This window comes from Epinephelus moara, chromosome 2 (assembly GCF_006386435.1).
Source record: "Epinephelus moara isolate mb chromosome 2, YSFRI_EMoa_1.0, whole genome shotgun sequence".
Classification (NCBI taxonomy): Eukaryota; Metazoa; Chordata; class Actinopteri; order Perciformes; family Serranidae; genus Epinephelus; species Epinephelus moara.
In genome coordinates this window covers 29,570,965-29,592,451 of record NC_065507.1, presented here as the reverse complement: position 1 = coordinate 29,592,451, position 21,487 = coordinate 29,570,965, and the positions used below count along the sequence as shown (strand labels likewise).

The 21,487-nt window shown below is 40.5% G+C and overlaps 1 protein-coding gene across 3 annotated transcripts in view; it reads right to left on the bottom strand.

Moving 5' to 3' along the window:
• Positions 1–21,487, bottom strand: part of b3glcta (beta 3-glucosyltransferase a) — an 86,334-nt gene that overhangs the window by 37,018 nt on the left and 27,829 nt on the right. For all 3 annotated transcript variants that reach the window (XM_050071957.1, XM_050071968.1, XM_050071975.1), the window contains one exon: positions 1,185–1,294. In XM_050071957.1, coding sequence (XP_049927914.1) covers positions 1,185–1,294 — 110 coding nt within the window. The remainder of the gene's footprint in view (positions 1–1,184; positions 1,295–21,487) is intronic.

Here is a 21,487-nt window from a genome sequence, read left to right as displayed (position 1 = left end):
GTGAGGCATGCAGCTAATTAATGAGACACCGGTGTACCAAAAGCCCAGGTGTGGGTATTGGGACTAAAAAAGTCAGATCGGTGCATCCATAATTTAAATTGTGTGGCGCACAAAGTATTTTTTAGACAAGAAAAAGAGCACTAAAAGGAGAAATAATGATTCACTGTGATTATTTATTTTTTTCTGTATGGTACAGCCAGTCAATAGTGTAGATAAAAAGGTATGCGATATCCAGCAGCCGAAGAGACAGAGACGACATCAACAACAAATCCAAGACCACAGAAATATAAACCCAAACAGGGGATCTAAATTGGTCTCTTGCTGCAAGAAACACAGCGTGCAGTTCCTTCATCTAATTTACTGTAATATTGTCATTAGCGATGCTGCATTCACTATTTAACCACACGGAATATAACTCGTGTATTACACCACATTTCATCTGGCTCTGAAGAGATTCAATGAACAGAAGCAAAAAGGCACTGTGACCTGTAAACGTACTGCGTGTCTTCCTTTGACATAATGCTGATTTACTTACTGATATTTTACAAATTGCATGAAATACTGAGCTGAAGTCCCAGGAGAGAATAAGGTTTTATTCTTTCCTCCAGCCATTTTTTGGAATATCTGAATTCTAATCAGGAATTACTTATGAACATATGCCTTCGGATGATCATCACTTCTCATTAAAAATTTACCTACAAGAGGCCAGAAATGGAAGGTTGATTTGTTGGGAAGAGGGATACATATCTGAGCATCAAAGCTGCACAAATGTCTGCATTTCCTAAATACATAAAATTATAAGTAAGAACATCATTTACTATCGCCAGGAGCTGAGAATGTTGCATATTTCAAACCACACTTTCATATTTTGGATGAAAGAGGTTTAATATGAAGGATACCATGAATAATTCTTCATTCTATCATTCAATATTTAAAATTATCAGTACTGAGTAATTGTGTAACACATGGCAAACACTTGGTAAAGCTTATTTCTACACAGTGAAATCATGTTAGGAGTTCTTTCTCCCAAATGGATTTCCAATCAAGAGGGTTGTTGCAGCTCACAGCAACTCATATTCAGATATGATGTTTGCTGCTAGTGATGTCTTCTAAAACGTATGTGAGCTTTCACATGGTCTTCCAAAATAATAACATGTGTGCATAGGTGAAGCATGTTTTCTTACCTCTGTGAGACCGTGCGCTTGCTTCAGTAGGTCTGCTTTCCGTCTCTCTGCCTGCCTCACATGGAAGGAGTTGCTTTGACTCTGGATGACGAACACTATCTCCCGCAGGTCTGGAGGAGCACAAAGGACAGAGATGTGAGACTGCTCACACACTGTGGGAAAGGATCATGGCAATCGATGACCTTCTGAGAGCAAGACAAGATAAGCACCACGGTCTGAATAACTGAGGTGGTTTTGCTAATCTCCATTATTGGCCTGGTGATAATAACCAGCACATCAAGAGCTTAATTGGCTCGGGAAAAGAGTATGTAAATGTCACAGCCCAGACTGTGTTGCTTAATAAAAGATTAGCAGTCAGAGGAGTCTTCCTCTGAGGTGCAGTAACACCCAAAAGGTTGACACGGCCCAGCTGTCCACTTCCGACTGAACGACATAAGTGCAGTGGCAGTAAAACTTAGCATTGTAACTGCATGTTAAGGCCAAGATTAAAGGCATACTTCACCCACAAAATGACCGTCACGCCATGTTCAATCGAATTTCAAAAGAAAACTTTCCCGCATGCCTACACAAAAACAGCAAACATATTGATCTATTGATTTATTTGGAATCATATTCAGCAGCAGCAAACTATGACATAGCATGCATTTACAAACTCTCACACAATCCGTGCAGCATAATCCAAGAGGGAATGGATGATATGGCATATAAATAGTATTGCAATATTTTTAGGATACATTGTGATACACAAAAAAATATCTCGCTATTTTGAAATCTCTTCAAAACTACTAAAATACTAAACTACTAAATAAACAATTACAATAAAGTTTAAGTAGCTACTGTTGTATATTAAAGTAAAACATAGTGCTGTTACAATAAAGTGAAATAAATCAAAGTAGAACCACTGGTGCTTTTATTCTGAAGTACTCCACTTGTCTTGGGCCGGAAGTGTTTTTGCTGGGGAACTGCCCATTGGTTCGACAGCCCATTGGTTCGACATCCCATTGTTCCGACCATATTAAACTCATTGTTCCGAAGTCCGTTCCGAAATCATCATGATGCCCTGTGGTTAAGGTCTGGTTAGGTTTAGGCACAAAAACCACTTGGTTAGGGTCAGGAAAAGATCATGGTGTGGGTTAAAATGAAAAAGAAAGTGACAAACACATAAGCCGTGAGCCTGCTTCGCCTCAAGCCGGTCACGGCGCACCATACGCCCGCCGCAAGCCGTTCAGCACCGCGGACAGTCGGACTAATGGGATGTCGAACCAATGGGCTGTCGAACCAATGACATGGACCCTTTTGCTGTGATCTTGAAGCTCCCAGTCACAGTTAGATGCTAGCAGTTAGCAGAAAGTTAAACTGTTACCACCGTGCCATTAAACTTGAGGATTTATTCACTGTGAATGGGAAACAAACCAACAGCTCTCCAGTCCGTATATTAATAATATTTGCAAGTTGCACTGGTGCTTTATGGTCGCAAAATGCGACTTAATAGTCATGGTTAGGAGCCCTTCACATACAAAAACACCTGCCTCACCTGCTCACACTATCGCCAAGGCGAGAGTGGTATGGATGGGTGGTGGAGTGTGTGTGACGTATCATTTTTATGAGTTTGGTTTTTTGTCTGTAAGAGGGAGAGAGCCGTAAGAGAGAGCAAGAAAGCACAACACTGAAGCAAGTCTCATGCTTGCAGCTTGAAAAAAAAAAACATGACAATTTATACTTGATGCTCACAATATAGTAATTTTATACATCCCACATGGAACATGCTGCGATACATCCAGTATAATAAATATGTCACCCACAGCTAAGTCTTAGTCCATTTGTATGCTCAGTGCTTACCAAACAAATGCAGTTTCCCTAGAAAAACTGGCCTTGGATTTGAAGAGAGCATAGATAAGTTTCACTTTCAGTTTTAAACAGTAAGTTTTTAGCGAAATTTAGTGTTTGAGAGATACTGAGCATACGACTGGATGAATGAGATTTGGATTATACTGCTCGGGTTGTGTGAGAGTTTGTAAACAGATGTTTTGATATTTTGTTGTTAGGCGTGGTCCCCAACCAATTAATACATGAATATGTTTGCTGTTTTCAGTGGAGGCATGCCAGAAAAAGTCTTCTTCACAAATTCAAAGCAACACAACATGACTAACTGATTTACAAATGAACATTTTGTGAATGAAGTATCTTTTTAACAGGGACCCCACTTGATCAATAATGTCAGTGTAAAAACCATCAGGCCACTTCAGTGCTGATAACATGTGAAGATACCATCCTTGTCATCGGCCCCACTTGCTGCAACTCCTCTTCATGTGAAATCCATTTACAGGGCAGTAATAGTGACACAGCTCAGTGAAGAATGACATTGGCTGCACAAACACGTCCACATAAACCCTGAAGCTCTCACGACCAGTACAATCAAAACTAGACCAAAGGGATGAGGGGAGGGGGAAGGGGAGAATGAAAAAAAAAAAACTGTCATTTTGTCTTTGGCTCTGTACAATTACATTTGACAACTCCTAAATCCTGTAAGCTGTCCCTCACATCAACCTCAAGTCTGCAGCACCTGGCTGGAATGACTGTGACAACAAAAAGGCTTTTCAAGGATTTAGAGCTGAGAGGCGGGGGCCTATATCCAGGTGTGAAGTATGAAGAAAAGCAGAGCTGCACAGTTTTCCTGCTATGACAGGCAGCTCAGAAACTTCTCGGTAATGAGGATGTGCTGGGATTTCTTTGTGTATACTTTTGAATTAATTTGAGCTCAAACAAACATACAGTAACAGGCTTTGTGCCAAATAATTTTGAGTTGCTTTAAACATTTTAATTAGCTGCTTAAGTATCTGTACAAAATATAGTCATAAAAAGTGCCCCATATCATAAATTATGATTACTAGGAGTTTTTCCCATGAAGCGTTTGACTAATTTGCTAACAAAGGGTGTTTTAGTGTTTCAAAACATAAATAAGTAAAAGCTGACAGGTCTATAATCTTCCCTGTGGAATAGTGCAAAAGCAATACAAGGGAAAAGGGGAAGGGCGAGTGCTGACAATGGCAGGATTAGATGGATTGCCTCCTCCTCAATTACACTACTTGAACCTATTCCCACCCTGGGTTCAGATATTAGCAGCAGGGTCAGGGGCAGACACTATGTCAGAGAACAGTATCTGTGTCAGATCTTTTTTAATTAAGTGCTGGTGGGTGTGTCGTTCCTTTGCTGCACTCATAACAAAGATCACATTGATCCTGGAGCCGTGGTGGTGGTGGTCGGGGGGGGGGGGGGGGGGGGTTGGATTTACTTGCTAAATCTCAGCATGTCCATTCCCCAACAGATCTAACCTCCGCCGAGAGCTGAGCTTAAAGAGTGAATACCACTACACCACCTCTAAATGTCCTTCTGCTGAGTTTGCTAAATGAATCACTGTGTGCGGGTACGTGTGTGTGCATCTGGTTTCACATAAAGCAGTGCATTTTAAAGCCCCAGGTGAGGTACCAGCCTCCTGATACTGCACAGTACAGCAATAATGCCAGCTGCACGACACTCGCAGCAAAATCAGATAAGCAGGTTGCCAATCCCTCATTGTGCAGATAGTGCCTACGCCCTGTGTCAAAGCAAAGGAGAATGAGGGGTAAAAAAAGAAACTAATTAAGAGTGAATTCACTGGCCTCGTCTCCACACTAATGGGTTTCGATTAATCATCAAACAACGGGAAGAAAAGGAAAAATCCTGTTATAACGCTCCTCTTCACCTCCATCATTCCTGTGTCCTTCTCCTATCAGGTTAACATCACCTCTGTGCACTCCCTTGACACACATGGCAGTCCATGCAAGATTACAACTGTGTAATCGATACCTCTACCTGTATTTAATTATAGGGCAAAGATTTAAAACTACGCCTCTGTGCCAAGGATGCCACAAAACACTTAGTGAATAGGTGAGATTACCCAAGGATTTCCCTGGACTGAGAGGAATATGAATAAGAATACATGATTAACACTTTGCCCTCGCATTGCTAGGGCATTGTAAGAAGATGTTCAGGTGTTGGGGGGTGCCTAGGCTTGAGTGTTTGAAGTTGTCCCTAGGGTGCTGATAGATGGCTGCTAGGTGATTGCTAGGTGATTGCTGTAACGACTGTGCATGGTTGTAAGGTCATTGTTGGTGTGTCATGTGACCAATAATATTTCAGGTCTTCAGGGCTGGAAGCTTTGACTGCTCCAGTGGCAGGGCAGCACACCAGACTTTACTATGTTTTTGCTGTGTACCTCAGCGACTATATAGTGTCCAGTAAAGTCAGGGAGAAGCCAGATTGGTGCACATCTTTAAATAGCATCTTTGAAAACATTTGTTTTTTCTTGATTTTTTTTTTTAAATTTAAAATCAAATTTCTGGTTTGTACACATTTTCTAGTAATTCATTAAATAAGTTGTTATACTCTATATTCTAAATGGTCCCCATATGATGAATCTCCCTTTGGTGACCCTCTGACTTTTTCTCTAGCACCATCATCAATGCCTTCATTTGAATTTTCTTCAAAGCACCACTAATTACAGCCTGAGTATAGCCTCACAGAGCTGCTAGTGTGATTCTTCAGGTATTTTCACACCAAGTCCATATGTTTCGCCTGCAACTGCCACGTTTAAAAATAAATATGACTCATTTTGTGTCAACCATGTTTACACGCTGACTCCAAAACTTTTGTCCATCATTAAAGTTTCTGGAACAGGTTTGTTTTTCTGCGTTTTTCCACATCCGTCAAAAGCCATTAGAGAGCTTTTTTGACTGGAAAGGAAGGGAGGAAATGTGGCGAAACCTGCGGGACACATACATCTGTAATCAGAGAGTGGAATATATGGAAGGGATGTCCTTCTTGAAATCTTCCACGACAAAGAGAAGGTAATGTTAGCCTATCCAGAAATACACAACAGCAACAATGATGCTCACAGCAGAGTGCGATTAAATAGCTGCACAGAAGCACTTCACAACTCAGGCAGCCATGATGCCAAATGCAAAACACGGGCAGAGAGTGATGACAGCCAGGGTGGTACCTTTTTGTCTCGTTACGACTAGAGTAATAAAATGCATCGGACTCAGCGTACAAGGTTTCTTTGCTTATCGATGTTTTACTTTCAAAGTTGTATTTTAGAAAATATAAGCTTGCTTGCCTTTTTGACTTTTACTTGGCAGTTGCTAGTGTACTTGGGTAGGATGTTGCCAGGTGTTTGCTGGGGAGTTTGCAGTCATTGCAAAGGTTGTTAGGGTGACTCCGAGTGCTTTATGGAGTGTATTTAATGTTTGCATGAATGTTCCGTTTTCACAGTTGCCACCGAGGTTGTGCTACTAGTACCATCAGTATTAACTGTGGATGTATTAATAGCAGTATTACCAGAGGTGAAAGTGTGCAATCAATTCATCTGTTTAATAGTAGGGCAAAGATGTGAAGCAGCACCCTGCTGCCAAACATGCCACAAAGCTCTTTTTTCGGTGGTTAAGTGAAATTATCAAAGGATGCCTCTTGGCTGAAAATAATACGCCTCGAATGAAAGAGATTGAAGGTTCCTGGGGAGATGAAGCCAAAGCCCCTGTCACCTTGAAACAGATGATTTTATTTTGCCAGCCTGATGGAACTAGAAAGCATGAGTCTTGTGTTCGTTTGTCTCCCCTCACTCTTTCAGTATTCCACAGAGGCCACTCTGTGAAAAAAAAAAAAAAAAGAGACTGTATCAGCCTTGAAATATATTGGATGAAATGAGACACAGGAGACTTCTGCCTCTTTCTCCCTCTGATCTGATGCTTTTCGAAATGCATGGAGCCACCCTTTAAAGGCCATCACCATCTGGTCTCCAGTAACCTCTGTGCAAAGACTTTGTGTCATTGCCCAGCGAGCTCTGCACATGGAAGGCAGAGGATCGCACTGATTAAAGAATCAAGTAAGGCTGCAATGACTGTTTAAGAAACTTGAATAACTCAATTACTGAAAAATCACTGATGCAAATAATCTGCATCAAAGCTTTGTTCAACCCATATAACTATATGCAGAAATAGCCTGTATAAAATACTGGATGTAGCTCCCATGTCATCACCTATTGGTTTGTGGACTCCCTTTTTGAAATTCAGCATGTCGGCCATCACCATCTTGTTTTATTGGAGCCAGAATTGACCATATTTGGATGAGAGGTTGGAGCCGTGGATCAACAAAGGGTGGATCTGACTCATAGACTGTGGTGATGCCTTGCAGACAACCTGTCACTCAAGCGGCCACACCATAAATATGTGTTACTTCAAGCCTGAATAAAATGTTAACAGGTGAGTTATATAAAAATTCTGCCTCCGCTCAGTTGTCATGAATGTTGAAATTAGCTATAGAGACCCAAATATTTTTTGAACCAGGTTGCAAACACATTTATTTCTGCTGTAAAGTTGGGCATTTTAACATGGGAATCTATGGCGATCGACCCACCTTTGGAGCCAGCCTCAAATGGCCATTCAAGGAACTGCAGTTTTTTGGCTAAATGTTTTAGCCTTGGAGATTGCAGCTTGTATACAGCACACTGTGTTTCACACGGATGATTATCACTGTGGCGCAATGCGCTTATGCCGTAGACACATGACGTAAAGAAGACACCTACAAATATGCTATGCTTAAAACTGAAGATGTGATTTGACAGAGCAGATTTCAAAATGGAAGGAGAAGGAGAATATAGTGAGGGGCAAAGAGAGGAGACAGGCCAAAGAAGATGACAGAAAGTGTTCAAAGTCTGGGATAATTTCAAGCTGAAACAAAATGAAAAGACTGCAATCCAATACAGTCCATCTGTTGTAAAACCAAACTAGCTGAAGTTCATGAAGTGGACCTTCCACAAGATAACATCAATGGCAGCACTGAGTCCCTCAGGGCTGCCAGCACTTCGAATTCCCCGCTGATCAACCAGCATAAGTCCGCTGAATGACGTAAAACCCTGGGGACCCCCGCAGGTGGATGAGCAGAAAGGGCAGCACAGAGGGAAGCCAACCACCATTCATCTGCACACACTGCCCACACTGTGGTGACACAAAGCTGTTTGAAAAATTGGCAAAAGTTTGCCTTGTTAGAACATAAATCATTGTGGTAGCTGGTTAAGCTTTCACAAATTAACTGCAGCATTTTATTTTCTGTTTATTCTCTTGAGAAAAACTTGGTTAACTCTGGGAAATAACCACAGAAAATAAATTGCTGCAGTCAGTTTGTAAAAACCTGAGCTTCATTCATATTATTATGATCTTACACACACATACACACACACAGACTTACGCTCCTCACAATGATGTATAAATAAACAAAAACATTATCAGGTGAGGTAAGCAGCCATTAAAGCCTAACAGTGAGCAATTTAAGCAATAAAAATGTTGATTTTTCTGAAAAAGCAAACCAATTACTTGTTCATCTAAGAGACCTGTCTTATTTTCTTTTTTGCACATTAACTATTGCTCTTTATTAAAGCAAAAGTATTTCTTATCCGATTACTCGATTAATCAATGGATTAGTCCATAGTGCAATCGGTTAGCTGCAGCCCCATCCAGGATGATGAACTAAAATGTATTTGTATTTCTTGGTGTGTGCATGCATACATCAGGTTTGTAGTAAATATCTGCACTTGAATGTAGATTGTGTGCTCTCGTCGTGGCCTTGCCCTGCAGTGTTGTCACCTCAATGGCACAAATCAATAGTGACACTTCCTTAGAGCAGGACGGCAGACGTTGCCAAGTGGCAGAGGAGCTGAAAGCACAGTGACCTCTAGGCACTCCTGGAGCTCTGTCATCTCCATCAGTGTCACAGAGCAGGTGTGTGTGGTCACCAGAGCTGTCACAGGAATGTTTCATTTCAGCCCGGAGTATCTCTGTCCCCACAGTTTAATAAACAGTTGTCCATGGTGAGGAAACCGACAGTGAACATGCGCAAATGAAGGCATGCATATATTTGGGAGAGCAGCATTTTAAATCTGGTTCAGAATTCTGAGAGAAAAAGAAGGAGTGCACCGAGGGAAAGCAGATCAATAGTGCAATTTCAATGACAAACGCCTGCAAAAGTTGAGAGGGATAAGATTCTGCAAGTGGGGCCATTAGGCTGTTGTGGGAACAATGAAACTGTCATGACAGATCCAGAGCTCTCCATTGGCAGCACATATTTAGAGATGACAGAGGATGTCAATAGCTCATTTCCATAGTCGGCGGGCCTGACTTCCTCATCCAGCAGCTGATTGTGCTGGTGTAAAACCTGCTACACTCCAATGACTCACATCATTGGACTCCCTGAGACAAGATGGCCCAGAATCATCCTTCTCGTAAAAATTCCCCCTCCATCTCTCTTACTCACGTCCAAAACGGTGCATCCGAGAGACATGCTGCACCGAAGAGAATTGGGTTGCAGTTTCCTGACCAAACTAACCATGACCGTCACACCAGACAGCACCAGGATTTAATAGCCAATCCACAGACATCCGGTGATATTCAATCTGGAAGGCCAAATTCAATATAGCCAACTTTTTAGGCTGTTGAGAGTTTGATTTAGCCATATAAAAATAATTTACCTTCCCTACAGGCAATCATCTAGTGTGGCATAGACCTATGTGTCATCCAGCAAGTAAAATGATTTTCTATCAGCCATCCTCTCATATTAATACAGACTTTTAATTGCCTCACACAAGATCAATAGAGAGCATGGTGTATTTAACTTTCAGCTTACTGCTGAAAAGGTCAGCGTCATAAATATCTCTCAGTATAACAGAGAGGGGAAAATAGCAAAGAGGGGGCAGACAGGAAGGGAGTGCAATGAGGAAGCAAAGCAATAGAGAGAGATAGGGAGATGCACTACGATTGCAAAAGAAGAGAGGAAGTGTGTGTGTGTGTGTGTATACCTCTATCTTTGTGAGAACCAGTTAGAGTTTTAGACCTTGAGAGTGAGGACATGTTTGGAAAGTTAGGATATTTTCCTCACCTTCAGACAGACCTTTAAAGGCCTGTTTGAGGGTTCAGACTTGATTTAAAGTTTCAGGTTAGAAGCATGTTTAGGTTAGGGTAAAGATTGTGGTTTGGCATTTAGTTGTGAGGGTTAAAGGGAACGTTTGTATTTTTTGAAGTGGGGTTGTATGAAGTATCCATAAGCAATGTATTACATACAGTAGATGGTGATTGGCATGCAATGTACTGCTGTCAATGGGGGTTAGCAGCAAAACATACTTTAGTTACCTAAAAACAGGCCTAGCTAAAAACATGAAGATGAGTCTATGTGGACCCTGTATTCAAAATATTTTCGCCCCTTTACCTTGCTGTCAGACAACCCTGTTTGGATGTAATTTCACCTAATGGTTGGGTTTTACATTATCCTCCTAGGACACATGTTCACCGCAAAAGCCAAGTTGTATCAGTCTTGCAGATGGAGTGCTGATGTCTACATTCAGTGCAAGTAGCCACAGCTGTTTTCATTTCTTTGAGTAAACAGCCCAGAGAAATACAAGCAGGCACCATCTTTGCAATCTTCAGAAAAGTGAAGTTTTGTTTCAGTCGGAGCTCGCAACAGCACTTTCTGACTCAAACAGCTGACCTGTTGCGTAATACAGTACATGGCACGGATGGGCTTTTGGGTAAGACTATAATGTAGTGCCAAAGGAAGGGAACTGCCCATTGGTCCAACAGCCCATTGTTCTGACCATTTTAAACCCATTGTTCCAAAGTCCATTCCGAAATCATCATGANATTATGACAACTTAATAAGGTTTATGTATGTTTTTAAATGAAGTGGAGGAGCCTACAAGTGTTTTGTTTAGTTTGTCTCAGAGGCTCCGCGGCAGCTCCGCTCAGCTGTCTGCTGCTGCTGCCATAGAAATGTCCTTCTGCTACTTCTTCTTCTTCTTGTGTAACCTTGTGTGTATTGGCGGTTAATACAGCATTATCGCCACCTAGTGGATTGGAAGCGCATTACACCTATAATGGGCTTTTATTGGGAAAAATAGCTCAAATGCGACCCCCAGTGGTAAAATTAGGTATATAATTCGATAAATCGGTTCAGTTAGATATTTGGGTTTAAATCAAACCGGTTGGAAAATTTTCAAACCGGCACAAGCCTACTATGGATAAGTACCTCAGACTAGCGCTGGGCGACATAACGACTATGTATGATATATCAATATATTTTCAAGCAAGATATAAATTTAGACACTGCTTATATTGATATAGGATCAAGCTGCGTTACAAAACATCAGTGTGTATCTGTCCTCTCTCACACTCTCCACACAACTCCGCCCCACTCACTCACGAGTTTTTCAGCAACTCTAAGAGAGACACAGCTGCTCCTCTGTTTAATCTGGCTGTTAACTTATACTACAGTGCGACGCTGGACTATATGTTGCACGAGCTATGCTAAATCAGTCTGTGAGATGAAAATACTGCAGCACACATGCAATCAAGCATTGCGCTGCTAGTTTGTGTGTGAGGTGGATCATAGCATGTCGCTGTTCTTCTTGGCAGTTGTAGTCTATTGGGTGACATGGAGACAGCGCCTTAATGCAGGTGACAGATCTGTCTAAAAAAAGGCAGCAACAATACAGACGTTTCATATACAAGACGTGTATAATACAAATGTCTCTTGCTCCTTCTCTCCCTCAGCCTCTCTGTTGATGCTATGTGCATAAATATGATCAATAGCCTAATAAGTAACAATACCTAAATCATTTTCTGGCACTAGATTCATTTGACAGGCCATGGAAACCGACTTTTTAACTATCACCACAAAGATTTTTATTTATTCCAAACTCCAGTGGATTTAGGCCTTGATACTTTTATACTCATGTTATAGTTTTGTCTCCTGTGCTGCAAACCTTTAAACCTCTGTAGCTCCAGTACTATGTGAAAACAGTTTATGTACAGCCCTGCTATTTATTTTATATCATTTTTATATCCATATTGTGCAGCTGCACATTTTCAAACAGGGGAATAAAATTCCTGTCTTTACATTTAATTTTGATCAAAGTCTGTGTTTATAAAAGTGTGTGTGACATCTCAAATGTGGCTTTGACTAGCAACTGAAAACATGTTGCCCCTTTCGTAGAAAATACAAGATTTTATCGTGTATCGCCATTCAGCCTGAAAATATGAACGGTATGCATCCATGATACAATACGATATGAATTTTTGTCCATATTGCCCAGCCATACCTCATACAGCCCCACATAAAGGTTAGGATAAGGGGCTGAGGAATGCCTTATGTCATTGAGGGTCCTTACAAATATAGAAGCACAGGGTTGTGCGTGTGTGTGTGTGTGTGTGTGTGTGTGTGTGTGAAGTATGCATGAGGGGAAAGCCATCAGAGGGAAAAGTCACTCTGCTGTAAAAGTTAGCTCATTACAATTCTCTCCGAGTTGTAACACACAAACACACATACAGAAAACCACACAGCAGTTGCAACACGTAAAGTTTGGAAAAAAAGGGGTCTCCAATCTGTGATCATCGCACTCATTAGAGGTTCTCTAGAGTTCATGACTCTATGGACAACCCTGCCGAAGACTAATGAGAGTTGAACTCCACCCTTAACCGTCACTTAGCATCAATAATTCAGGAAGCTAGGGCAATTAACACGAAACAGATTCCAGGTTTTGCTTATGAAACCCATTAATTATCTATAATAGTACTTGAAAATCTTTCTTCACTTCTGAAAAGCAGATTTTTTGTTTTTGAAAGACGCATGATTTCATACCTCATACATCAATATACCACAGCACTGTTTGTGACATTTTTGAGGATGGTGTTCTTTTAATTTGGAAAATAAGTCGTCAGCCGTGCTCAGAATAATAAAGAAACAAAGGCAGAAACAGGAGAGATGGCATGCAGCCAGGCACTAAAAAACGTGAGAGGCTAGAAAATAAGGGAAAGTAAATACACAGGGAATGTTAGTTGGTAAGCAGGAAAAGTTCAGTCAACATCTTGTGAACACTGTAGCTTCTTCAAGATACAATGCGTATCTCCCTGGCCTGGAGAAGCTGGCTCTGAGCCACTTCATGAATATAATACAACTGCTGAGGGGACGGTAACACTGCTTTGCTGAACGTAATTATTGTTATAGTGATAATCTGATTTAAATTCTGGCACTCTTTCTCTGCTCTCAAGAAACACCATTCATTGTTTGTGGTACAGAGTTGCCCAGTGCCCTCAACTATCAAACACTTATACATTAAAAAAGAAAAATCCACCTCAGAAACAGCTTTTGTTGATGTTCCTTGCATCTGCTGTTTGCCAGAACATTTTTCTTTCTCCTACATACAAAGAACCAAACCTATAGGTCAATTATTTTTCTACAACAACAGTTAACGTCTGATTTTGGTGCTATTCCCTCAAGGTCAAAGAGCAAAGATTTATTTCTACATTTGAAACAAAGCACAAACAACCATACTAAAAAACACTGAACCTGGCCATGACCATAAGAGACTGTAGGAAAAACAGAGTAGAGGAGGCAGAAATACTAATTTCTCCACCAATGTAGCACCACTAGACCGCAATGTAATGCAGTCAAGAGGTTTTATGTAAGAGATAATATGATGAATGAGCGGAGATAAAATTCTGCATCATGGTCTTATGATGTCTTCCTACTTATGCCTACCATACACTACAAAACTTTGATAAGACTTTGAAAATACTTTTAAAAGACTAAATTCTCAGTACCTGCTCCTGGTGGAAAATATTACACCAAACACCCTTAAAGAAATATGACACATAATCAATTCCTTATGTGTCCACACAAACACACCTCTACAAAAACACAAGATAAAAGGTGTCATATGTCAACAGTATTCTTGTCAATTCTGTATTAACATCATCTATAAAAAATGAACTGTTTTGGCGTACAAACTTTACATTTGGATTTTGTCAACTTAACTCGCTACCTGCCTTCGTTGGTTAGTTGAGCTATTTTATTAAGAGAAGACCATGGAGATAAGAGAAGAGATGTTTCAAAACTTGAGATTTCTCACTAAAATAAGTGCTGGTTGGTTGATCAGATACATGCTGAATTAAACACTGACTACTGTTCACTCCACAACTCCACCTCCTCCTTTTCCACAGTATGAGAGAGTCAAGACTTTTTCACATTCTAACGCCTCCCTTGAGTCCCCTCCATATTTACTGTCTACCCTCTTTGCTGCTCCTTGTTTGATGGAGAGAGCGCGGCTATTGGTCATTGGCAATATTCTCCTCATTGAATTTCCAGATACGCATGAACCAAGACTAAAACATATGATAATAATAAACATGTTTAACTTTGTCTGAATGTCAAGACAAGAAAAAGACTAACTTAAAGGTATAGTGCACCCAAAAATGAAAATTCAGCCATTATCTACTCACCCATATGCCGATGGAGGCCCTGGTGAAGTTTTAGAGTGCTCACATCCCTTGCGGAGATCGGCGGGGGGAACGGCTAGCACACCTAATGGCAGACGGCGCCCCAGACTAACGTCCAAGAACACAAAATTGAATCCACAAAGTATCTTCATACTGCTCATCCGTAGTGATCCAAGTGTGCTGCAGCCGTGTCATATGAACTCTGTTTTTAGCCTCACTGTAGCCTGTAGCTCTGACTGCTTCTCTGTGCTCCGCGCTCACGTGTGATCGGTGATGCACGGTCTCTGAAGAGCAGCAGTCTCGTCAGTACTGATGTCCAGATTCTCAAGTGCAGGCATCGCCAATTCCCAGTCTGAGCAGCAAAGACTTTCCTCATCCGTTGGCATTGCTTTGCATTTGAAACAACTACACCACCAGGTTTCCTGTGCTCGACTCCGGTATTCTGCGGCTGGCTGAGGGTTAGGCTCATGAGCTGCGGCGGCTGCTTCGTCCAGTAGCCTGAGTTACGTCCGTATACTCGGGCTCAAAGAAATACGGCTCAACAAAGAAATGCTGTTCCTCCTCAATTTCAAAGTCTTCAGACATGTTGGGCTGTCCTTTGCTAAAAGACCACAGTGCAAATTATCTTTTAGCTCTGTGGTTACTGTTGTCTCCCCCTGCGGTGCATGTGTCACGTGATGTAAACACGGGTGAGCAAAGCTCATGCTTTCGCTGGTCTCGCGCAGGCGCGCACACGTGAGCGCGGAGCACAGAGAAGCAGACAGAGCTACAGGCTACAGTGAGGCTAAAAACAGAGTTCATATGACGTTTTTTGAAACAACTTTTTATGCCGGGGCTGCAGCACACTTGGATCACTACGGATGAGCAGTATGGAGATACTATGTGGACTCTAAAACTTCACCAGAGCCTCCATCGGCATATGGGTGAGTAGATAATGGCTGAATTTTCATTTTTGGGTGCACTATCCCTTTAAGACCGCTCGGAGTGAGACGGCTACCTCACAGCAAATAATTAAGTTCACGAGAGCATGCACCAAGTGAGGTAAAACCCTTTATTCCAACACTGTCTGCAACAGCAAAATCGCTTGAAAAGTTGTTTGGTGTAAGGCCGGCATTACACATAAAACTAACAGTAGAGCATGAGATATGTTGCATTAGAAGCTGATTGTAACCTTTTCTTTATTTCCTTCTATTTTATTCCAGTTTCACAAATTATTGTCTCCCCATAAAAAGAAAAAATTTAAAAAAATAACGTTGATCAAATATGTATCAAGATTCTGTTACTGTTTTGCCAATGTCAAATGTTTTTGTAAACATATTTTAGTGTACTGTTTGGCTGTAAAATCAGGACGTCTGTAACCAGGCTGCCATGTTGGTTGACTAAGGTACCAAGCACCACCCACCAGCCGGACCATCTGTCTTCTATTACAGGTAAACAGTACACTAAAATAAAGGGGTGTAACAATACACGTATTCATAGTGAACCGTTTGGTGTGAGGCTTTCTGTTAGGTACCCATTACAAACCGAACGATACGTCGAACTATCCTATTATATCTGGAAAATAAAATATTACAGCATAAACTGTGTTTAACATAATGTTATCAGTGCCACTGCACTCACCAAGGCAGCCCACATGACGTAACAGGCACCATGTTGTTTTCCCCTCTCAACTCGCAACCAAAACATTCCACTCCAGTGAGGCACAATGGGAGGCAGTTACGCTAAGCTAACTCATGGCAAGACGGTGAATGATGCCATCACCAGACCAGAAATGAAAGATCCTCCAATAACCTACAGGAGCCACTTTGGTTTTGCTGTGAGTTACGAGGGCGATGGTGAGAGAGAGTGGTGGATAAAAACACACTGAGCCAAAGCATGAGCCACCACACAGCTACAGACTCTCCTTAGCAGCTGACCCAGTAGCACAGTAACATACATGACCCTCGAGCTGAAGTACGAGCTGCTGCGTGGCCACAGACTTTCTTTAGCAGCTAAGCCTGCAGCAAACACATGGCTGCACAGTACTAACCCCCCTAATGAGGGAACAGGAGCTGTTGCACAGCTATTGCCAGAACAGGTAGTTGATTCAACCAGATAGACTAAAAGGTACGTTAGTGACGGCTGTTTAGCTTGTGTTTATATGATTGTGGCATGTAACAGTGATGTTTAATCATGTATTTATTAGACTGAGAGCTTGTGGGATGTAGCGAACTTGATGCCGACATACAGTGGGTGAAAGAAACGTAGAAAAGTCAGTAGTAATGTAGTTTTTACATAGTACGGAAGGGGGTTATGTTAAGGATGGCAGTGCGTCATCGAGCAGGCTTTTTGGCTCACCCAAAATATTTCTGGACACAGAATTGATGAAAAAAAGTTAAACAGTGTAACTCCACAATTCAGTACCACACAATTATCAGCCTTTTCACATTTTCAACAAGTATTTCCCAACATGTATAATGTGTATAAGAAATCACTGATTCTGCTTTACCCAGACCTTAACGAGCCCATTTCAGCAAGACTGTAATTCCTGCTTTGTACAAAAAACACAAGCCCAAATTATGTTACTTTTCATTCATTTAAAATTTTAACAATCAAGGAAATTTCTCTGGCATTTTTACTTTTTTGCTGTATCAAAAACGTACCAAACCATGACACCACTGTATGGTATTGAACCGAACTGTGACTTTTTTGTCACACCTCTACTTAAATCTTTCTGTAGACATTTGACACCGACAACGCTATAACAGAATCTTGATTCATATTTGATCAGCGTTGCCTAGTTTAACAGCTTGACCACAGTTCACAAGTAGTGACTGACATGATTGACAGCTGCTGTAGAGACTCCTTGGCTCTGATTGGTTGTTTTTGTTCACGTGCAGTTAGGCCAACATAAGTGCTTCAGGGCAACAGAGTAGGCAAAGGTGGAATATGATTTTTTCGTCTCATTTAGTACTGTGATTATGGTGACAGTTTCAGCAAATATGGAAGATGTTATTGTTTTAATAAAAGTCACCAACTACAGCTTTAAATGTCTAAATTTAAAAAGGTACAGAATATAAAATCAGCCTAATAGCAAAATAAGTAAAACATTACTGTGGTCCGGGTGAGTAGCCAACAGGGTTTTAGTCAAAACTGCCTTCTTTAGACATTGCATAAGAGATAAGAGCATCATTGCCTCACATCTACTTACTAAAAGAGCTGAGCTCGGCAGAGAAGACATCAAAATGTCTGAATCAGGATAAAACTTTAGACTTTCCTCAGTTCGTTAACAGCTTCTCCTGTCCAAATGCATTACTTCCATATACTGCACATGTATATACAGGATGTGTGCTCTAAACCAGGAGTTAGAGAAAAAATTAGATCACAGGACATGATCTAAAACTACCTTTTATACTTAAAAAGTTAAATTGAAAAAGTTCTTTCCATGAATTATCATTCATTACTGTGACTCATCTACTGTGACACTGAAAATAAAACATCATTTCATCTACTGTTTTAGTTTGTCTTTGAACTCATGAGTCTGAAAATGAAGTGAATTGGCTAAATGGATTGGACTCGAAAGCCAAAGGCTTTATAAGACTTTTGTTATTATGTTTTTTGTGATGCTGCTGAATATAATGCTGTTTTGATACTCTTGAATATAAACCAATTTAGAGAAGAAGAAGAAGAAGAGAGAGATGGAGTTTTAGTGTAATATTTCTACATCTATGAGCTGAATTTAATGGCCAATTGAAGACGTGTTCCTCCGTCAGCTAACATTTATGCTGGCGCTGTGAAGCTTCAAGAAAATGTGTGGGAAAACAGACATTTGTTGATTGTGCTGAAGGAGATTATGCTACATTCAGTTGGGACTTTGGGCCCTGGGCACTGATGGGGAATGTTTTCAGTGCTCATATTTTACCAAGCTATGCAGTTATGTATCTTTATATTGGGGCTGGTTTGAACATTTTTTTTTCCTAAGGCATTTTGGTAGGTGATGTTCGCCAAGGTTTCAGCTGTTGAGATGCAGCATGTTGCATTTTTAAACTAGAATTACTGCCCCGCAGTTGTATGCCTCCACGAACCAGTCAAGTTTCTCATACAGTTTAAATCCATGTCTGTGAAAACATGGATGGCTCGCACACATCTTTACCCCGGCAGCACAGAAGATCTATACAACCAGCACAGTTTCAAGATGGACACCCATGATTCATGCCACCCATTCAGTATCTGATCAAATGTTTTTCCTTCTGTTCCTGAGATATGACGTTGAGTAATGGCTGCAAAGTGTTTTTGCAGAACATTTTGCTATCACTGTTAAGCCGACCTACTATAACCTTTTGGATATACAATATCATCTTGCAGCCAAAAACATGTTTGGGAGGTCACACTGACTTTAACCTTTGATCTCAACCACCAAATTCTAATCAGTTCGGCATTGAGTCCAAAGAGCGTTTGTGCCAAATTTGAAGAAATTCCCACAAGGTGTTCCTGAGATACACAAGAATGAGATGGATGCAAGGTTATAGTAACCTTGACCTTTGACCACCTAAAATCTAATTAGTTCATTGCTGAGTCCAAGTGTTGTATGAGTCCAAGTAACGTTTGTGCCAAATTTGAAAAAATTCTTTCGAGACGTTTTTTTTTAGATATTCTCGTTCACTAGAGTGGGACGTATGTAAAGATGTACAGACAACCTGAAAACATAATGCCTCCAGCCATGGTTACTGTGGAAAAGAGGCATAAAAACAATACATGCTGCACAATATGGTGAGAGGACTCACGCTGCTTTTTATAATGTGATAATGTAGATGTGCATTGTATACAAACTGTTCATAATGCCTCATTTTATTCAGACTTAAATGAGATGTCACTGTATTTAGATTTGGCACCCTGTATTCTCTCTAAAGAATTATTGTATGAAAGATTCTGTCCAATATCTTCTAAAAGGTCACCAGCTCCTTTATATAAACAAACCGATTATACCGTTTGATGTTCGCTGTATTGTTAAAACAATAGAAAGCCAGACTTTCCTTTACTCATCTTCTGAATTCCTGCCCACAAACAATATTCTCTGCAGGCGAGCGTAGCTTTTCTGGTGTGACAAAGGGAATTACTATGGCGGTGCCAGATAGTGAAGCTCCATTTTTCAGATAGCTGTCTGTTTGTATTTCCTCTCTGTGCTGAGGTGCCAAATGAGAGCATTATGAAGTTGCTTTTGTGTGCTTTTGCGTCTGTGGTGACCCAGTTGAATGAACAACAGGCAGAGGTCCAGAAAACTGGCTCCAAACTCCTCTGCAGGCTCCCGAAAATCACTCTCAGATGGTGATTGTATATGAGCCCCCTGTAGCATGAAAGGCATGCATGAGATCTTTTTATTTGCTCTACTTATGAAATTCCTGGTTGCTGTCAAATTGATAAAGAGATGGGGCTATATTTATGAAAAAGTCTCAGGAACTCTGAAGATTACATTTTCAAGGCAGGCAACAGACAAGAGTCCCTTTACCAATTTAATTTAACAGCATTTGCTATTCAAATGTCACACTGTCCGACATATTTTATTTCAAAATCTACTTTTCAATATCATATCAAGTGATAATGTATTTCAATCCTTTGAGCATACTGTTAAAACTGGGAAATACTCAGTAATAGGTCATCCCTTTGAATGTCATCCAACATTACAAATCAGATCCTTTGATGCAGACTGATTCAAATACTGAACACAATAACAGAGACCAAAATATGACCTGTACTATGACAGCAGCTTTGAACATAGAGACAGCAGCAATATCTTTGATCTAGATGATTAAACATATTAGCAGATGTTTGATATATTCTAGTCTATAATAACAACTTACTTTGTTTGTTTATTGTTGCCTGCAAATTACAGTGGCTATCTGGTGGAGGTTGCCGAATAAAGGGAAGACACCTTTGTGTTTGGGAGAGAGATTATAATATAGTATAGTATAGTATAGTATAGTATAGTATAGTATAGTATAGTGTAGTATAGTATAGTATAGTATAGTATAGAGTATTAACTCTTACATAATAATTCTAGGGCACAACAGAAAGACAGCTGTACTGTATCTCTTTAGCTGTAATGATAAAACTGTGTATAAAATAATGAGACAATTCTAAAAACAGTAATGTAGTTTAGGGGTCAAATGTAAGACCCATGTGAAGATCAAACCTGGTATAAGACATTTACCCAGAAATTGAATTTATTCTAGTTTATTGGACAACATACATAAGAAAGAATATAAGAAACATTTCTTTGTACTGTTTGTTATTCTTGGTTTAAGCCTGTAGGGGATCATGCATTCTGTTGTGTGTGTGTGTGTTTGAGTCTATGTGTGCATATGTGAGTGTGTGTCTGAAAACTACTAGACTTATCAGTCTAATATTTTGAGTGCACATTTATGACATTATGCTCAAGGACCTCTCGTGGTTGCGGTGATTCATAATTATTCAAAAACCTGTTTTATTGACTGTTTTATACCATCATTAAATGCTGACTTCACACTCCTTTTAACTGGCTGGCTGTCTGAAAATTGGCTCAGCTAAAAACAACAAACCTTATTGTCTGTTGCAGGCCTCATTTTGGCCTTTGTCCTGGCTCAAAAACTGGCATCCATGAAAAGGTTTCATCTCATTTTGAACCAGAGCATCTGCAGATTAGTTCCATACCTGATTTGTTATGATACACTAAAGTCAGGCATGATAGGAGATTAATTAGTCCCCGTGTTTGTTATCTTCCCAATCATATTGACTGTAAGGGAGCAGAGAGGGACAATTCCACCGGGTGTTGCCCTCAGGTTATTATTACACATCTATGAGCTTTTAGCGGTCGGCTGCCAACCGGTTTCGTTTGGTCCGGGCATGGTGTCTAACATACCGGGAGCATTTCGGAAGTGGAGCTTTTGTAGTAAGCAAGCAGTCTATGTAGTTAGCATGTTTTCTTTGTCTGTT